At 38.4% G+C, this 16,019-nt stretch overlaps 1 protein-coding gene across 1 annotated transcript in view; it reads left to right on the forward strand.

The window, feature by feature from the left end:
- DPYD (dihydropyrimidine dehydrogenase) overlaps nt 1-16,019 on the forward strand; it is a 1,157,760-nt gene that overhangs the window by 454,981 nt on the left and 686,760 nt on the right. Inside the window, exons 9-10 of the mRNA XM_045291906.1 lie at nt 6,615-6,722; nt 8,425-8,594. Of these exons, the coding sequence (XP_045147841.1) occupies nt 6,615-6,722; nt 8,425-8,594 (278 nt within the window). The remainder of the gene's footprint in view (nt 1-6,614; nt 6,723-8,424; nt 8,595-16,019) is intronic.

Genomic DNA, 16,019 nt, shown 5'->3' on the forward strand with positions numbered 1-16,019 from the left:
GGTCTACGCTGTGATTCACCAATAGGGGTCTGCCAAAGACTCCACACTGCATCTTTATCTACAACTGACACTTCTAGCACCATCGGGTCAGCTGGATCATAGCACAACCTCATATCTAAGAAACTAGAGATGATATGGTCTATACAAACCAAATTTCTAAATCAGTGTCCCCAAACAACTCCAGGAACAGGCTTAAAATTTGAGACACTCAAGAAAAATATGTGATGAGTGTTAACTTACATTTTCTATAATATAAATTTTACCCCCAAAAGACATCCAATTCCATCAAGGCAATCCATTCTCATAGCCACCCTATAGGACAAAGTAAAACTTTCCTATAAGACTTTCAAGACTGACATCTTTAAGGAAGCAGACTGCCATCCCTTTTTCCTGTGTAGTGGATCAGGGGACTAGTTGCAGTTAGATTAATGTCAACTTGATGGTACCTGTGTCAGCAATCAAATGATATCCTTATGACAATTTGTGGGGTGGGGTTATAGCCTTTTGTATAATATTGAGAAACAGTGTGGATGACATTCATTTTTAGAATATGTACTATTATTAATTGATAATTAATACATGTATTATTCATATATCATATCAGATAATGCATATATTATATTGTTCCATAGTTCAGTCAGGTCCAGCATAAGTGTACATTTGCTCCCACAATCAGTTTCCAAACAGCTCTTATCTACATGGTGATCCTTCCCCTTGACATGACAACTATACCCCTCATCCCAAATTCCTGATTCTATTTGCTATCTCTATAGGATCATCAATCCTGGGTTTCATATACTGGTAAACAAAAAAGCCTATAACGCAACTTCAAGAGGTGGACCCCCAAAGACCTAACTCCTCTGAGATATACCCTAATATGTACAAACAAACACCAAACAAAACAGTACAGACCAAAATTACAGAAAAATTTGGAAACTACATCAGGTTCAGCATGCATCATAGGGAGAATCAGCAGTGACAAAGTTTTACTGTTCAAGTTAAATGCATGCCTTTGATCTTCTATATTCAACCCTATGCACTCTGTCTAGTAACCACTCTTCTCCTATCCCTCAATTGTGGGCAGAGGGAGTTCACCGGAGGCTTATTTCCTATGTAGTTCCACAAGTGGATATTTGGCTTTCATTGCCATCCATAGCTTTCTGCAAAGCAGATTCTCACACTTTAGGAGAACTCCTCCTTCCATTTCAGAGTATATGCTGCACAATCCTTTGGTGACTGATGATGGTGTGCTTCTTCCATGTGGACTTAGTTGGCACCTCATGGTTCCTTGTTTGGAGGCTAGCCTTTAAGACCCCAGACACTATTTTATCTAATAGGTGGGCACCATCTAATTTCATACCACATTTTGCTATAGCACCTTTTTGCCTCTTTGCCTTCCTACTTGCTGGGACTCTGTGCCTGCCACCAGGGGGAGATCTTATGTGGGCCACCTGATCTTGAGGGCTGCTGGGCCTTGCCAAGTTTCCACCAACTTTGGATCCTTGTGACTGCCCCCGCTGGCCCATGCTCGCCCTGTAGCATCATCCCGCCGGGTCTGAAGAAGGCCCTGGCTGACATTGGAGCGATGCACTTGAGTTGAACTGGACTGGGAAGCCTTCTTGATGCACAGTTCTTCTTGTACGTATGTGAACGTCTGGAGACATCCCAGCTTACCAAAGAGTCGAACAGTTGATCTTTTGGCTATCAGCTGAACATTCAACCCTTGTGCCAGCAGGGCTCCATGCAATATACGTAGACTTGTTAAATTTATTTTCATCCGAGAGAATTTGAAACATATGCTTTACAATCATTATTATGGAGATATTCCTTGATAAATAAAATTTGAAATGCTAAAAAATGCAGTAGTTTTTCTGAGGGAGCAAAAATAGCCTATGTGCTTCCAAATAGACAAGAAACAGTATAAATATGCTACACTGAATTGTTTTGTGTGTCAAATCTTCACCAGTTTCCCCTTATTCATAAAGTCCCATCTTCTTACTGAAAAAATGAATTAAAAAGCAATTTCCATGTTATTTTGAAATCATCCTGGTATAGACACACACTTTATTTATTAATATGCCACCTTACTCTCAGGGAAATCTTTCTTTGATAGATGGGTATTTGCAAGTTTCATTATCTTTTATATTTCACTTAAGCTTGCCTCATTTTTCTTTTTTCGTAGTACTTAGTTAAATTTGCTAAGTTTAATACTTTATTTTGACTTTAGCTTTATCTTTGCAAGTCTTAGGTTGGAGAATTTGTGTGACTAAATAAATTACAGCATAAATAAAACTATTTTAATATTAAAGGCTAATGTTTATTGATTATTTATAATGTACTCTCTCAATAATATAATATAATATCTTTACAATTTTACATCTGTGAAGAAAATTTAATTATCATTCAAGCTGAAACAATAGATATCACAATAAACATAGAAAGATGGAAGTTATCAAGGATTTCATTTAACTTGAGTCCACATGGAAATAAAATAACAGATTGTACATTCATTTGGCAAATCTGTGGCAAAAGAGATATCAATTGGCAGACTGGCTGTTGTTTACCTGTGTCGTGGTATTTTCCATAGTGTTATACATTTGTGAAAGTGGACAATGAATACAGAACACCAAAGAGGAAGAATTGGCTGGAGTTCTGGCGTTGGTAAGGAATGTTCAAAGTATCAAGCACTTCCAGAAGAACAAACACATTTTTCTTGGAGGAAGTACAGCCAGAATGCTCCGTAGAAGCAACAATGGCAAGACTTCATCTTAATTGTTTTGTATTTGTGGTTAGGGAGGCCATTTCTCAGCAAAGGGACTATTGTGGTTGGTAAAATAGAGAGGCAACAACAACCAGGAAGACCCTTGTACTGGACTCACACGGTAGCTATAACACTGGGCTCAAACATAACTCATTGTCTGGATGGTACAGGACCAGATGGTGTTTTACTTTGGTTTACATTGGATTGGAACCAACTGACTGGCACCCAATAACAACAGTTTAGTAATGAAATAATGACTAAAGAATTAAGGAATCATACCTGTCCATGTGAGAAAGCAAAGTTCCTATTTCAGTAAAGATTTACCATCTCAGAAATCCACAGGGACAGGTCTTCTCGGGCTTCCGGGGTTGAGATGAGGCATCATCTCGTCGACGGGAATGAGAAGTATGAGCCACAATTGACTTGATAACACTGAGTTCCATGGTGGTGGTGTAGCCCAGATCTACATGAACCTGTCACGGAAACTTACTCAAGATCACAGGACCCACTGCGGGAGAGGTAGTACTTACACCAAAGTCTATCGAATACAGGCAACTACCACACAGTTTCCTAATAGAGAATAGAGCACAGTTGGGTCAGGCTACTGTAGCGCTTCAGGTACAGTGGATATTAGCAGATTCACTAAATTATTACTGATGTGATATGTAAGAACACGCTCTACTCACACCTGGCCCCTAGTTACGTGCGTGAGGGGTCTCCAAAAATATCATGGGCAAAGAGAATGAAAAGATAATGCACTTTGTCCGTGGACTTTTAAAAAGTCTCTCATATGTGATTTGAGGGCTCCTTTTTCCTGTATTTAAACTAATATCCATGTGGCATGGCATCTAACTGGCACCCTCTTGAACATAGAGAGGAAGAACCTGGCCCAGCCAGTCAGTACGGAATGGATTAGAGAGCTAAAACAACTAGGAGTAGACATTTCATAGGATTCAGTAACCCCTCTCCTGGGTATGTTTCCTAAAGAAGTAAGACTCACACACCAACAGACATGGGCATTCCTATGCTCGGTGCAGCACTGTTAACAAAAGCAAGAAGATGGAAACAATGGAAATGCCCATCAGGAGGAGGCTAAAGAAACACTGGCACAGGCATACAATGGAGTAGTATGTACCACTGTCAAAAAATGACAAAGCATCTCATGATATGGATAGACCTATAGATTATTATGCAGAGTGTAATTAGTTGATCAAGAAAGGAAAAACACTATATGATACCACTGATATCGGTAAACAAGAACAACAAAAAATAAGATAAAGACTTTCCTATGAAAAGGAACGGGTCCTGGAGATTGCAGGGGCAGCAGGACAAGGGAAGAAGGCAGGTCAAGGGTAAACTAGTGTGACATTTGGTTAGCAGGTTAAATGATTGAATTCAAAGTTGATGACCTAAAATGTCCACCCCCACATGCTCTCAGTGGAAACTGTTAAAAATACGGACATTGGGAAGAAAGAGCAGGAAACTCTGGATCTCAACTGTGTCTTGATCTAAATGAGAAAAATGAACATTATTTTTTTCTTGTGAAACTCTCTGTGGTTAGGATAGTGTGTTTGAACAGTACTCGGCACTTCCTTAGTTCTGTTCTCCCTCAAGTCTATACTAACTGAGAGTAGTAGAAGTAGAATCCTAGAAGAAGAATCACCCTATGAGGTTTAGCAGGCTGTGTTTTATAGGGAAATCAACTGCTACACCTCTTTACTGCAGAATGATTGGTGGGTTTGAACAACTGCCCTTTCTGTTAGCAGCCAAGTTCTTGGACACTGGCACTCCCATTGCACTTCTTCAGAGCGTAGTTATTCCAGTGGCGAGTTTACAGAACATAATTACATATATAAAGCATGATTTCTGCTTTAGCGTGGAAAATAGTGAAAGCCCCACTTAGGAATTATTAAACATCGGATCTTCGACAACAGCAAGTTACTTTGGTCCCCTAATTCACCATTTATATTCTTGATTTTTGACTTACCTTATAATTTGCTTCTTATAATATAATTTTAAAGTTGAATAGCACTTCAGGCTGGGTGTAACCATTTTAAGCAAGAAATTGAAATACCATAGTATATAGGCCATCTTTATCATATGAAAGAGCATACTTGGTTCCTTATTTGAATCTAGATATGTTGCATATTCATATGTTGAGTAACCAAGTATGGGTAAAATTACAATCATCCTTTAATAGATATCAAGGAAGATCATTTTCACAGAAGAATTTTAAAGTATATAGTCAACTATTTTCATCAAATTCATTTTCTTCAATACCCCCTGGCCTTCTAAAAGTTTTACATAGGTAGCCGCGGATATATGTTATGGTTTCTATGTTTCCAATAACCTAAGAATATTCTTCTCTATCCAAAAATGAATGTCATGTCTTGTCCTCATTTATAAAGAGGACAAGGCAGCAAGTCAAGTGACTTGCTTAACTTATTTAGATAATTAGGAACATGTTCTTTTTAAATGAGAGATCTTAAAATAATTTAGAAGCAGAGTGTACCTCTCTTTGGAGTGCGGCTGGACCGGGACGAAAAATGTTTCATGTGCTGTGAAGAGACAGCTGTAGTTTGTTATTACACATTCAACCTACAAATATCTGCAGCTTAAAGCTCAGGTGTGGATGGCCTCTACCTTGTCCCACATCACAAAGGTGGTCCTTGAGCCAGTTTTCTTCATCGATGGCTCTTCATTTAATGACAAAATAAATCCCTACCTCTCTAGAATGAGCCATTGCAGCATGAGTTTTAGCATAAATAAAATTAAACTATGAATTTTCCTGTATTTGTAGAATTGAGTTGAATTATTTCTCCACTGGCAAAGATTACCATGAGATTTCATCTATTTTTAATGTGGAAAAATAATATTAATCTGCTTTTCATTTACTTTTTAAAATTATGTCATTCTATCCTAATTATATAGCAATGCAAGTGTCTTGTAGAAATTATGGAAATGAATACCAGTAATAAGAATAATAGAATGTTTGTAGTTATATTGCCTCAGATATAATCACTACTCATATTAGGTCTGATATTCCTACAGAGAACTTGCACCATATTATGTCAACAGTTTCGTATTTTGCAAATTCATTGAACGGTTTTTGTTTTTTAGTATTATACTCTGCTTTGCTTTTTAGTAAGATTCATTTAATTTTTCTGTGTGCATTTAGAGAGAATCACATATAATTGTTTTAATTTGCAGTTCTTTAATTACTAATAGACTTAAAATTATGGGCTTTTTTCCTCTCAACTTCCATTAAAATATTTTTCTAGCTAATCTTTTACATTCTATAATAATCTAAAATGAAGAATAGCCAAACACTGTGGTAACCACAACAGTGTCTTGTATCTGAGTTTCTGTTGCAGACGTTTGTTTCCATAGGCGATCTTTCACATTCAGAAATTAGATAAATGAACATCCACATTTTCTTTTCAATTTTCTGGTTTTTAAAGTATTGTAAACAGTTATCTGCCTGACTTATTTTGTCTCCATTACATGAAGAAATGATATGTTTATTTTTTAACAATGTACATATATAGAATCTGTGTACTTTCATGTGCTGTGAATACATACATGTATATTTGTGTGTATGCAAATGTACATACATGCAGAGATTCGTGTATATATGCATATGTGATTTGCAATATGTGCTTGGTTACATAGGAAAGATATTCTTTGTTACACTGTGTTTTTTCTGGTAATTTGTATATATATGTATATCGATATATTTCTTGATCTGTCAGGACTTTATTTTAATGATTACAAACTTCTACTTTGTTTTCATGTCCAGTACCCAAAATCCCTCTTCCTACTAATGACATTATTAAAACATTTTCTTCCTTAGGTTTGCCAGAACCAAATAGAGACCACATCTTCCAAGGCCTGGCCCAGGACCAGGGATTTTACACATCCAAAGACTTTTTGCCACTCGTAGCCAAGAGCAGCAAACCAGGTATAGCATCTTGTGTTCTATTCTTTTGGGTGTCTCTGTTGTTTCATGTCTTACAAATTACATTCCATTCAATCTCAGAAGGATGCTCTTCAGATCGCAGATTCACTCCTTGACTGCAAGTAAAGTAGGAAAGGACCTGTTTCCCACATCATCTCCCCAATGCTAAGCAATCACTTTCCTTTTTGATCTCTTTATAATTGTGTAAGTGCTTCATACGAGTGGAATTATATACTATTTATCTCTTTTTGGTGATTGAATTATTTCACTCAGTAGAATATTTTCCAAGTTCACACGATGGCATGTATCCAGACTGATAGGACAGATATTACATATGATTTGTGTCCATGCAGGCAGAGAGATTCAAGGTCTCTTGCTCAACTGGGACTTTGTGAACATAAAGTAAAACACCCTTGTGTTCAATCTCAGCAATAGGCGTCACTTCAGACACCCCCAGAAGAGCAACCTAGAGCCACCCCTGTGCCACACCACGGCCACTTGGCCAAAGTTGTGATCTTAGTAATGAAGCAGCAGTAACATTTCTTCAAAAACAAGCTGACTTAAATCCTTGAATTTTTATTGGTCTGCACTGCAGATATTTCAACATCTTTTTCATCATGGAAAAGATATGGCATACATTCTTCTCTCAACATTTAAAGATAAGAAACGTTGTATTAGCTCACTCAGCACAAGTTTAAACCAAAATATGGATATCATCTCTAATTATCTCCTCTCAGGAAAACTGGACGCTTTGTCCTGAAGATCATAGTGCATATAGCACACATTTTAGAATTACAAAGTGGCAGTTGTATAATCTTCAGTATAAATTCTTCCAAGCAAAATGATTGTATTTATGGAGATTATAGGACTATTCTACCCAAGGTAGCATTTCAAAAATTATAGTAATTTATCTTAAGAGTTTTATTTAATTCCATGATAGAACACTATCTAGTATATAGAGAACACCTTTATGTTATTTTTTATAAGGCTCATCATGTGGATATGAAACCTTATATAGGTGTCCTTGAGAATTGGACAATCAAAAAGTCATATTTCTTTCATTGTCTGATTTTGCAAACAAAGCCTCGGGATCCCAGTAACCTGGTCAAAGTTGTGTGTCATCTATAATAAGAAAGTGATGCTCAGCAATGCCTCAGTTATATTCACTTGCACGCTTTTAGATGCAGTTCATTATTCAATAGAGAAACTTTCAAAAGTTTACTACATGTAACAGAGCTCTGTATAGAAAATGAATAAGAAAATACGCAAAAAAAAAAAAAAAAGAATGGATTACTGTAAATCATTAACCCAGATGATAAGGATCATTTTTTTTCCTTCTGAGAAGCAGAAACTTAATGATGCTAAGTTAAAAATACCTATCACCCTGTTAACAAAGAGAGTTATAATTGATTGATTCCAATTTGTTATGACCTAAACTCTTCAGAACGCATCACCGTGATCATTCTAGAAGGAAAAAAGGAGGCAGAACTGCCAAAGGTACTGACTATGAAATTACATATATGAGCATATTTTTAAAATGGGCATAAAACTGTCTTTCAATGAAGCAGAATAATTTGATAGTGACACTCCATCCTGGAAAACTGCAAGATGCAATTTTACACTGCTTTGAGTACAAGTATCTTTTGAGCTGTCATGCAGAAATGGTTTCTCTACTTGAAAATGGGGTTTTCCTTTCATCATTCAGGAATGTGTGCCTGTCACTCTCCATTGCCATCGATACGGGGAGCCGTGATTGTTCTCGGGGCTGGAGACACTGCCTTTGACTGTGCCACTTCCGCCTTACGTTGTGGAGCCCGCCGCGTGTTCATCGTCTTCAGAAAAGGCTTTGTTAATATAAGAGCTGTCCCAGAGGAGGTAAAATGGAACCATCAGAAATATGGAGTTGTAATGCAGCACATTTCAGTAGAGAAAACTGTCAATACATCGACCCAGAGTCTAAATCGTCAGACTCCATGAAATTTGCAAATGCAAATTTTAAAAATTCATCTTTTTTTTCTAATTCAGGCACTTGAAGTAATACATATGTAGATCTATGTGTATTATATACTCATACACACACATACACATATGCTGGTTTGAATAAGATGATAAATTTATCTTTGCAAACATAACAGTGCTTCCTGTTATCAATGCTAATGTATTCTATTCAACTAGTAGCATTGTAATGCACTAAAATTTCTATTTCCTGAACAATAGGCACTTTTCTGAAAATGTATGGAGATTAGAAGAACAAGAAGTGGTAGTTAGAAACATTCAGGATTTTGCATAAGTCATGTTTACAATCTGCATTCAAAGATACAAGCCTTGATCTCACTTAAGAGTCAATTCTTCTGCTGTTGTGGAGCAAATAGAACAAGGAGATTACCTTGCACACAAGAGCTCCAATGTAGGTGCTATTCAGAATTAATAATTAGTGAACTTGCTAAAAATGGCATCAGATTTAAAATCTTTTTATTCTTATTAGTGACCAGTGACTAGCCCTGTGTGAGGCAGCAGCTGGTTACATGGACCAAGGGCACTTCAAATTGTAATGCTCTCAGAGAAGGATAATGCCTTCTAAAGAATATTAATTCTGAGAATAAGAATCAAATTGCTCATTTTATCTAATCAGTATTAAGGATTTTATTTTGCTTTAGAATGTCTGAACATATTTGCAGTCTCTTTATTAGCCAGGAAGTTTAACTCTGTAGTCAGTAGGTAATTTGTCACATGAATATTAACAGATTAATCTCAATAAAATGCTCAGAATCACCACTGGTTCGTCATCAGCTTTCCCAAAATTAACTTCATTCTTGGGGCTTTCCTTCATCTAACTTTTTCGTTTTCTTTTTCCAGAATCCAAGGTTAGATGGCTGTAATCCTAGGAGATTTTTGTTTGTTTGTTTTAGCTTCCCCTGGGAGAGTTTATTACAATCACAGCATATTACGCAAAAAAAGAAACAAATATTGTAGAGTTAAGTGACGTGTCTAATATAGTTAGTTCATAAAAGAATATATAAGCTATAGTTTGCTCATTTTATCCCCTTAAACAGTTCACTGTGCCAAAATTTACATAACATAGGGCCAGAGAACTTATAAGGACAGGTATACCTCATTTTATTGAGCTTTGCTGGCTTTATAGAAATTGCTTTTTCTCCTCATATGCAAGGTTTGTTGCAACACTGGTCCAGTTCCATTTTTCCAACAGCATGTACTCACCTTAGGTCTGTGTCGTTTTGATAATTTTCACAATATTTCACACTTTTTTATAATGCTCTCACACACTTAATAGGTTACAACAGTATGGTGTAAACATAATTTTTATGTTCATCATGAAACCAAAATCATCCATGTGATTTGCTTTATTGTCATAAGTATTTATTGAAGTGGTCTGAAATTGGACTCAAAATGTCTCTGAGACATGCCAGTACTTGAAAAAATACATTTCAAACTAACTATTTTCAATGTTATTCTTTTTACCTGCAGCAACTGAGAAAACTGTCATTACAACATTGCTCCTTCCAGTTTGAAAGGAGAGGATAAATCTGAGTGGCAATATCAACTTGCGTACAGTTTATATTACAATCACGTGGTATGAGCATTACCAAAGATATCTAGGAATGCTGTGGTGGTGGTGGTGGTGAAGTGTCATCAAGTTAGTTCCAACCTGTAGTGGCCCTGTGAAAGACAAAAAGAAACGCTGCCCAGTTCTGCAGCATCCTCACAATTGTTCCTGTGCTTGAAGCCATTGTTGCAGTCACTGTACCGATGGATCTCCTTGAGGGCCTCCCTCCTTTCCACTGCCTCTCTAGTTTATCAAGCATGTCAGATGAAGTTTTGCCAATCCGCCTCTAAGAAGCACTCTGTCCACACTTCCACGACAGCTTTGTTCTTCCTTTTGGCTGTTCATGATATTTTCATTATTCTTCGCTAGCACAATTCAAACACATCAATGCTTCTTTGGTCTTTCTTATTCAATGTCCAACTTTCACATGCATAGGAGGCAGTTGAAAATATCATGGCTTTGGCCAGACACCTCCTAGTCCTCAAAGTAACGTCTTTGCTTTTCAGCACTCTAAAGAGGTCTTGTGCCCAGATTGACCCAATGCAACACATCTTTTGCTATCTTGACTGCAACTTACATGAGTATTGATTGGGAATCCCAGTAAGACAAAATCATTGATAACTTCACTCTTTTCTACATTTATCATGATGTTACCTGTTGGTCCAGTTGTGAGGATGTTGACCTTTTTTGCATTGAGTTGTAATCCCAATAGAAGACTGCAATCTTTAATCTTCATCATTAAGTGTTTTAAATACTTCTCACTTTCAGCCAGAAAGATGCTACATTCTCTTTCATAAAATCCAACTTCTCTGATATATAAATAATAATGTCTAGGAATATATGAATATTTCTTCTGGCCTAGACAAAATATAAAAACAGTTATGCAAGTAAGACCTGATAATTACTTGAGAAGATAGATATTCATATATTTAATTATTTAAACAACTTAAATTTATTGAGCATCAATTATGTATTAACAGGCATTGTTCGAGTAATTTGTATACAGTTGTGAGTGAACAAATCATAGAAATGTCTACCCTCATGTAGCTTGAACCTAGTGTGGTAAGGCATTTGGTAAACAAGTAAATGAATCATTATTTAAATGGTACATGCTTTTAAATAATAGTGCTAAGGAGAAAAATAATTAAGGAGTATTAATAATTTCCTAGGAAAATTGCATAAAAGGGGAGAGAGATTCTTTTCTGATAATATTATTTTGAGCATACCAACTCACACTCATTCCCACTGAATGAATTGTGATTCACAGTAATCCCGTGGGACAGAGCAGCCCTGTCTGAAACTCAATCCATCAACTAACACTTTACAGCACTAGAAATCCTTATCTTTCTTCTGAAGAGTGGCTGGTCATTTTAAACAGCATATAAAGGTGTCTTAGTTTGAGCAAGGAAGTGAAGAAATTTAAGTAATGCAGATGTGTGGAAGAAGAACCTTCTCAAATAAGGCAACTATATTCAACAATGATGGAGAAAGGCTCTTGGTCTTCTAGAGACATACAAAAGGTCAGTGTGACTGGACTAGATTAAGAAAGGGCAGTGGGTGGCAGATCAGATGAGATCTTATACGCCTTCAGTAGACCTTTGTCTTCTTTTCCAAGTGGGAAAGGAAGCTGCTGGAGCAGAAAAACTGAATTCTGACTTAAATCGTGAAAGGACTACTGTGTTGAGAAAAGACTGGAATGGTTTGGGGTCAGTCAGAAACAGGGGGACTGTAGTTATTGTTACGAAGTGACTGGGGAATGGCATGGCTTCCATATCTGACCACCTCCACTACACGAGGGAAACGAGGACACTACCCTGCATCTGTCCCAGGATGCTTTCTACGGGCAGAGATCAAACACGCCTTCATCCACCACCTATCCGACACCAGCCATCCCTCCTAGGACTCTCTCCTCTGGGTGCTAGCATCCGCTGCAATGGCCACCCAGACTCACAGACAGTGCTCACCATTATGGGGTTTCTGAGGAAATTTAACATGTCAACATTGAAACACATACACACATTAAGGGTACAGTCCATTTGTCTGCAGTATCTTTACTTATTCCTGTTGGCAGATAGGGTCCTCATCCTCTCAGCCAAACAGTTGTTGGCCTGTGTCCTCTAGGGGCAAGTGTTATGAAGCTCCTGCCGTGCTGATAAATGCCCAGAGGACACTTCACTCTGCAAGCCATCCTCCCGTTAAAGGCACACAGTGTTAATCCTCCTGTGATTGAGAAGCGCACTGCTCTGCCTTATGGTCTTGCTAGCTCCACTGCTCTGTCTCATGGTCAAGGTCATAGTTTCTCAATGTTATTTGGCCTCCTTTTTAGAAAAGATATAATTCAGCTCCTCCTGTAAATTAAAACTTTTGTATTATATCCCATTGTCTAGGGGAAACATGTAGGTATCTGCTTTTACAACCCCCATGCATCATTCCAGAACCCCCAGGGGATCTTATCACTCACTTTACGAAATAATAATTTAAGTACTAAAGCTTCTAGTACCTCTGCTGCCAGTACTACTTCTTCATATACTGATCTTTCACTCACTAAACTAGTAGCTCTTCTTTCTTCATGACCATGAGATTCTTCCACATGTTTCTGAGATAGCTCAATGTATACCCAGTGAAAGGGCAAAAAGGATCAATCCTTTAGTTAGAGCCATTGTGTTAGTCTGGGTAGACTAGAGAAACAAATCCATGGACACACATATGTGCATAAGAAAGAGATTTACATACAAGAGCAATTGAACATTGAGAAAGCATCCTATCCCAATCCAGTCCAAGCCTATAAGTCTAATATTAGCCCATATGTCCGATACCAATCTATAAAGTCCTCTTCACACTCATGAAACACATGCAATGATGCTGAATGCAGGATGATCACAGGCCAGTGGGTAGAAAGTCTTTGTATCCAGTGGTGTTGTAAGCATCTCAGTGCTGTCAGGGCTTGTATCAGGGTAGGTCCATGTAGCTTCTCCAACTTAGGGCACTAGCATAGTTCCATGTGTCTTTTCACCTGCAATGTCTCCCAGGGAGTAGCAGAGGGAGAGAAATGTCTTCCTCCTCCAAGGAGGAAATCCTGGATTTCCCAGAATTCTCAGGAGAAGGCCATGCCCACACAGAGGCCTCACTGGCTATGATCTTATTGACAAGCTAGACTCCACCCCTACACTCTTAATCCTCAAATTGACAAACAATTATATATCTACCACAGCCATCTACATCATTTATGTATGGTATCACCCAGTCACTTGGTAGGTATTCAAATACTATGGATAGAGGAGCCATATTGAGTAATTTCACTTCACTGCAGTGATTCATAGCATCCCCAAGTGACAGAGTAGAACTGTTCCATAGAGCTCATACATTATAATCTTTATACAAGTAGGTCTACAGGTCTTTGTACCGTGGAGTGATGGCGTGGGATAGAAGCACTAACCTAGTGTTTAGCAGCTGAGAACTGAGCTTCACTAGGACATGGAGACTAGTCAGAGGCTAATTGAAAGACTATACCCTTGACAAATACGACTGGATTATGAGAAGGCAAGAATCAAAGTTTAAGCATAACTTGCTCAGAGGGTCTGAGTTCATTTAGCTCAGCCATAGTTTCCAAATTTTGAGAGAAAGCCAGAGGTTTTGGAGCAATAGCACTGGCAGCAGAGCTTGGTATACAGGGTTTCAAAAATCTTGTGGAAAACATGGAATTAAAATATAACGGGATTTTTCACAAACTTTTTGATGCACCATTGTATAATTGCTAAAATTTAACTGGGGCTTAATTAAAAGCAGGGCAATAGAATATTGAATTTTTTGTTTTAATTGACTTAGAAGTAACTAACTATTTTGATGTTGGCATAGAGTCTGCATAAACATGTACTCTGTGAAAGCAGGTGTCCTAGCCATCTCCCTTGGTCACCTTTGTCTTCTCCCTGCCTTGCACTATTATGGATGCTACACAACATGGGTGTTGTTAGGTGCCATGCAATGACCCTATGCACAACAGAACGGGTCCCTGCACAGTCCTGCACCATCTTCACACAGGCTTCTAAGCTTGAGCCCATTGTTGCTGTCATTGCGTCTTTCCAAGTCTTTGAGTGCCTTCCTCTTTTTCACTGCCTTCTACTTTACCAAACATGATGTTTTTCTTCAGGGGTTGATCTCTCCTGACAACATGTCCCATTGTATCCAGACAACAGAGTAAACAGGAACTCTCACCCTCCTTTCCTCTAAGGAGTACTGTGGATATACCGCTTCTAGGAGAGATGCGTTTGTTCTTGTGGCATTCCATGGTACTTTCATAATAGTACTCAACAAATAATTATAGAATGGATATTTTCTGGAGTGAGTCAGGAATCCTGGATTCTAGCATTAAAAGAACTAGAAACTTTCAAATTAAATAAGTGTTATGGCTGTAGGCCTTTGGAGACTAATAGCATTATTTTAGGTAATAGAGAGAAGACATAATACATAAAGCATTATCAAAGTGTGGGTAGTGCTTATTCTTATTTTGGATGGGGGAATTGGAACATTTATAGATTCCAGTGTTAGTCTCTCTTGCCCATCATTTGTTTTGTGAACATCAAAAGAGGGCCATGACATTGCAGTGCTAATCCTCATGAAGCCGTAGAGTCAGGAAGTGGAGAGCTAATGTTATATACCTATCTGAATATATAGGTTTATGTGGGGTTATATTAGGATTCATTTTTACCCATATGAATAAGTTTTTAAAATCATTTTATTGGGGCTCATACAACTCTTATCACAATCCATATACAGTATACATCAATTGTGTAAAGCACACTTATACATTCGTTGCCCTCATCATTCTCAAAATTCGCTTTCTGCTTGGGTCCTGGAAGCAGCTCCTCAATTTTCCTTTTACCCCTTCCCCTCCCTCCCCGCTCCCCCATCCCTCATGAACCCTTAATAATTTATAAATTATTATTTTATCTTATGTTACACTGCCTGGCGTTTCCCTTCACCCACTTTTCTGTTGCCCATCCCCCAGGGAGGAGGTTATATGTAGATCCTTGTGATCAGTTCCCCCTTTCTACCCCACCTTACCTCCCGGTATCAACACTCTCACCGCCGGTCCCGATGGGTTCATCTGCCCTGGATTCCCTGTGCCTCCAGCTCCCACCTGCACCACTGCGCATCCTCCGGTTTAACCAGGTTTGCAAGGTAGAACTGGGATCATGATAGTTGGGGGGAGGAAGCATTCAAGAACCAGAGGAAGGTTGCGAGCTTCATTATCAGTACACTGAACCCTGAATGACTCATCTCCTCCCCACTACACCTCTGCAAGGGATGTCCAGTTGTCTACAGATGGGCATTGAGTCCCCATCACACTCTCCCCACATTTACGATGATATGTTCCCCCCCCCCTGCCTTTGGTGCTTGAAACCTGGTCCCCTCAGCCCTTCATGATCATACATGTTTGTGTAATGCTTCCATGTGGGCTTTGTTGCTTCTGGGCTAGATGGCCGCTTGTTTACTTTCAAGCCTTTAAGACCCCAGACACTATATCTCTTGATAGCTGGGTACCATCAGCCTTCTTCACCACACTTACTTATGCACACATTCGTCTTCAGCATTTATGTCGGGAAGGTGATCACACACACACACACACACACAGAAAAATGGTTTTTGTTCTTTGTTGTCTGCTATCTTATCCCTTCAACACCTCCTGTTCACACAGGCTGGTATGCTTGTTCTCTGTGGGCTTTGTTGCTTCTGAG

This window comes from Echinops telfairi, unplaced genomic scaffold (genome assembly GCF_000313985.2).
Source record: "Echinops telfairi isolate 266 unplaced genomic scaffold, ASM31398v2 ScPeMD7_443;HRSCAF=831, whole genome shotgun sequence".
In the NCBI taxonomy this organism is placed as follows: Eukaryota; Metazoa; Chordata; class Mammalia; order Afrosoricida; family Tenrecidae; genus Echinops; species Echinops telfairi.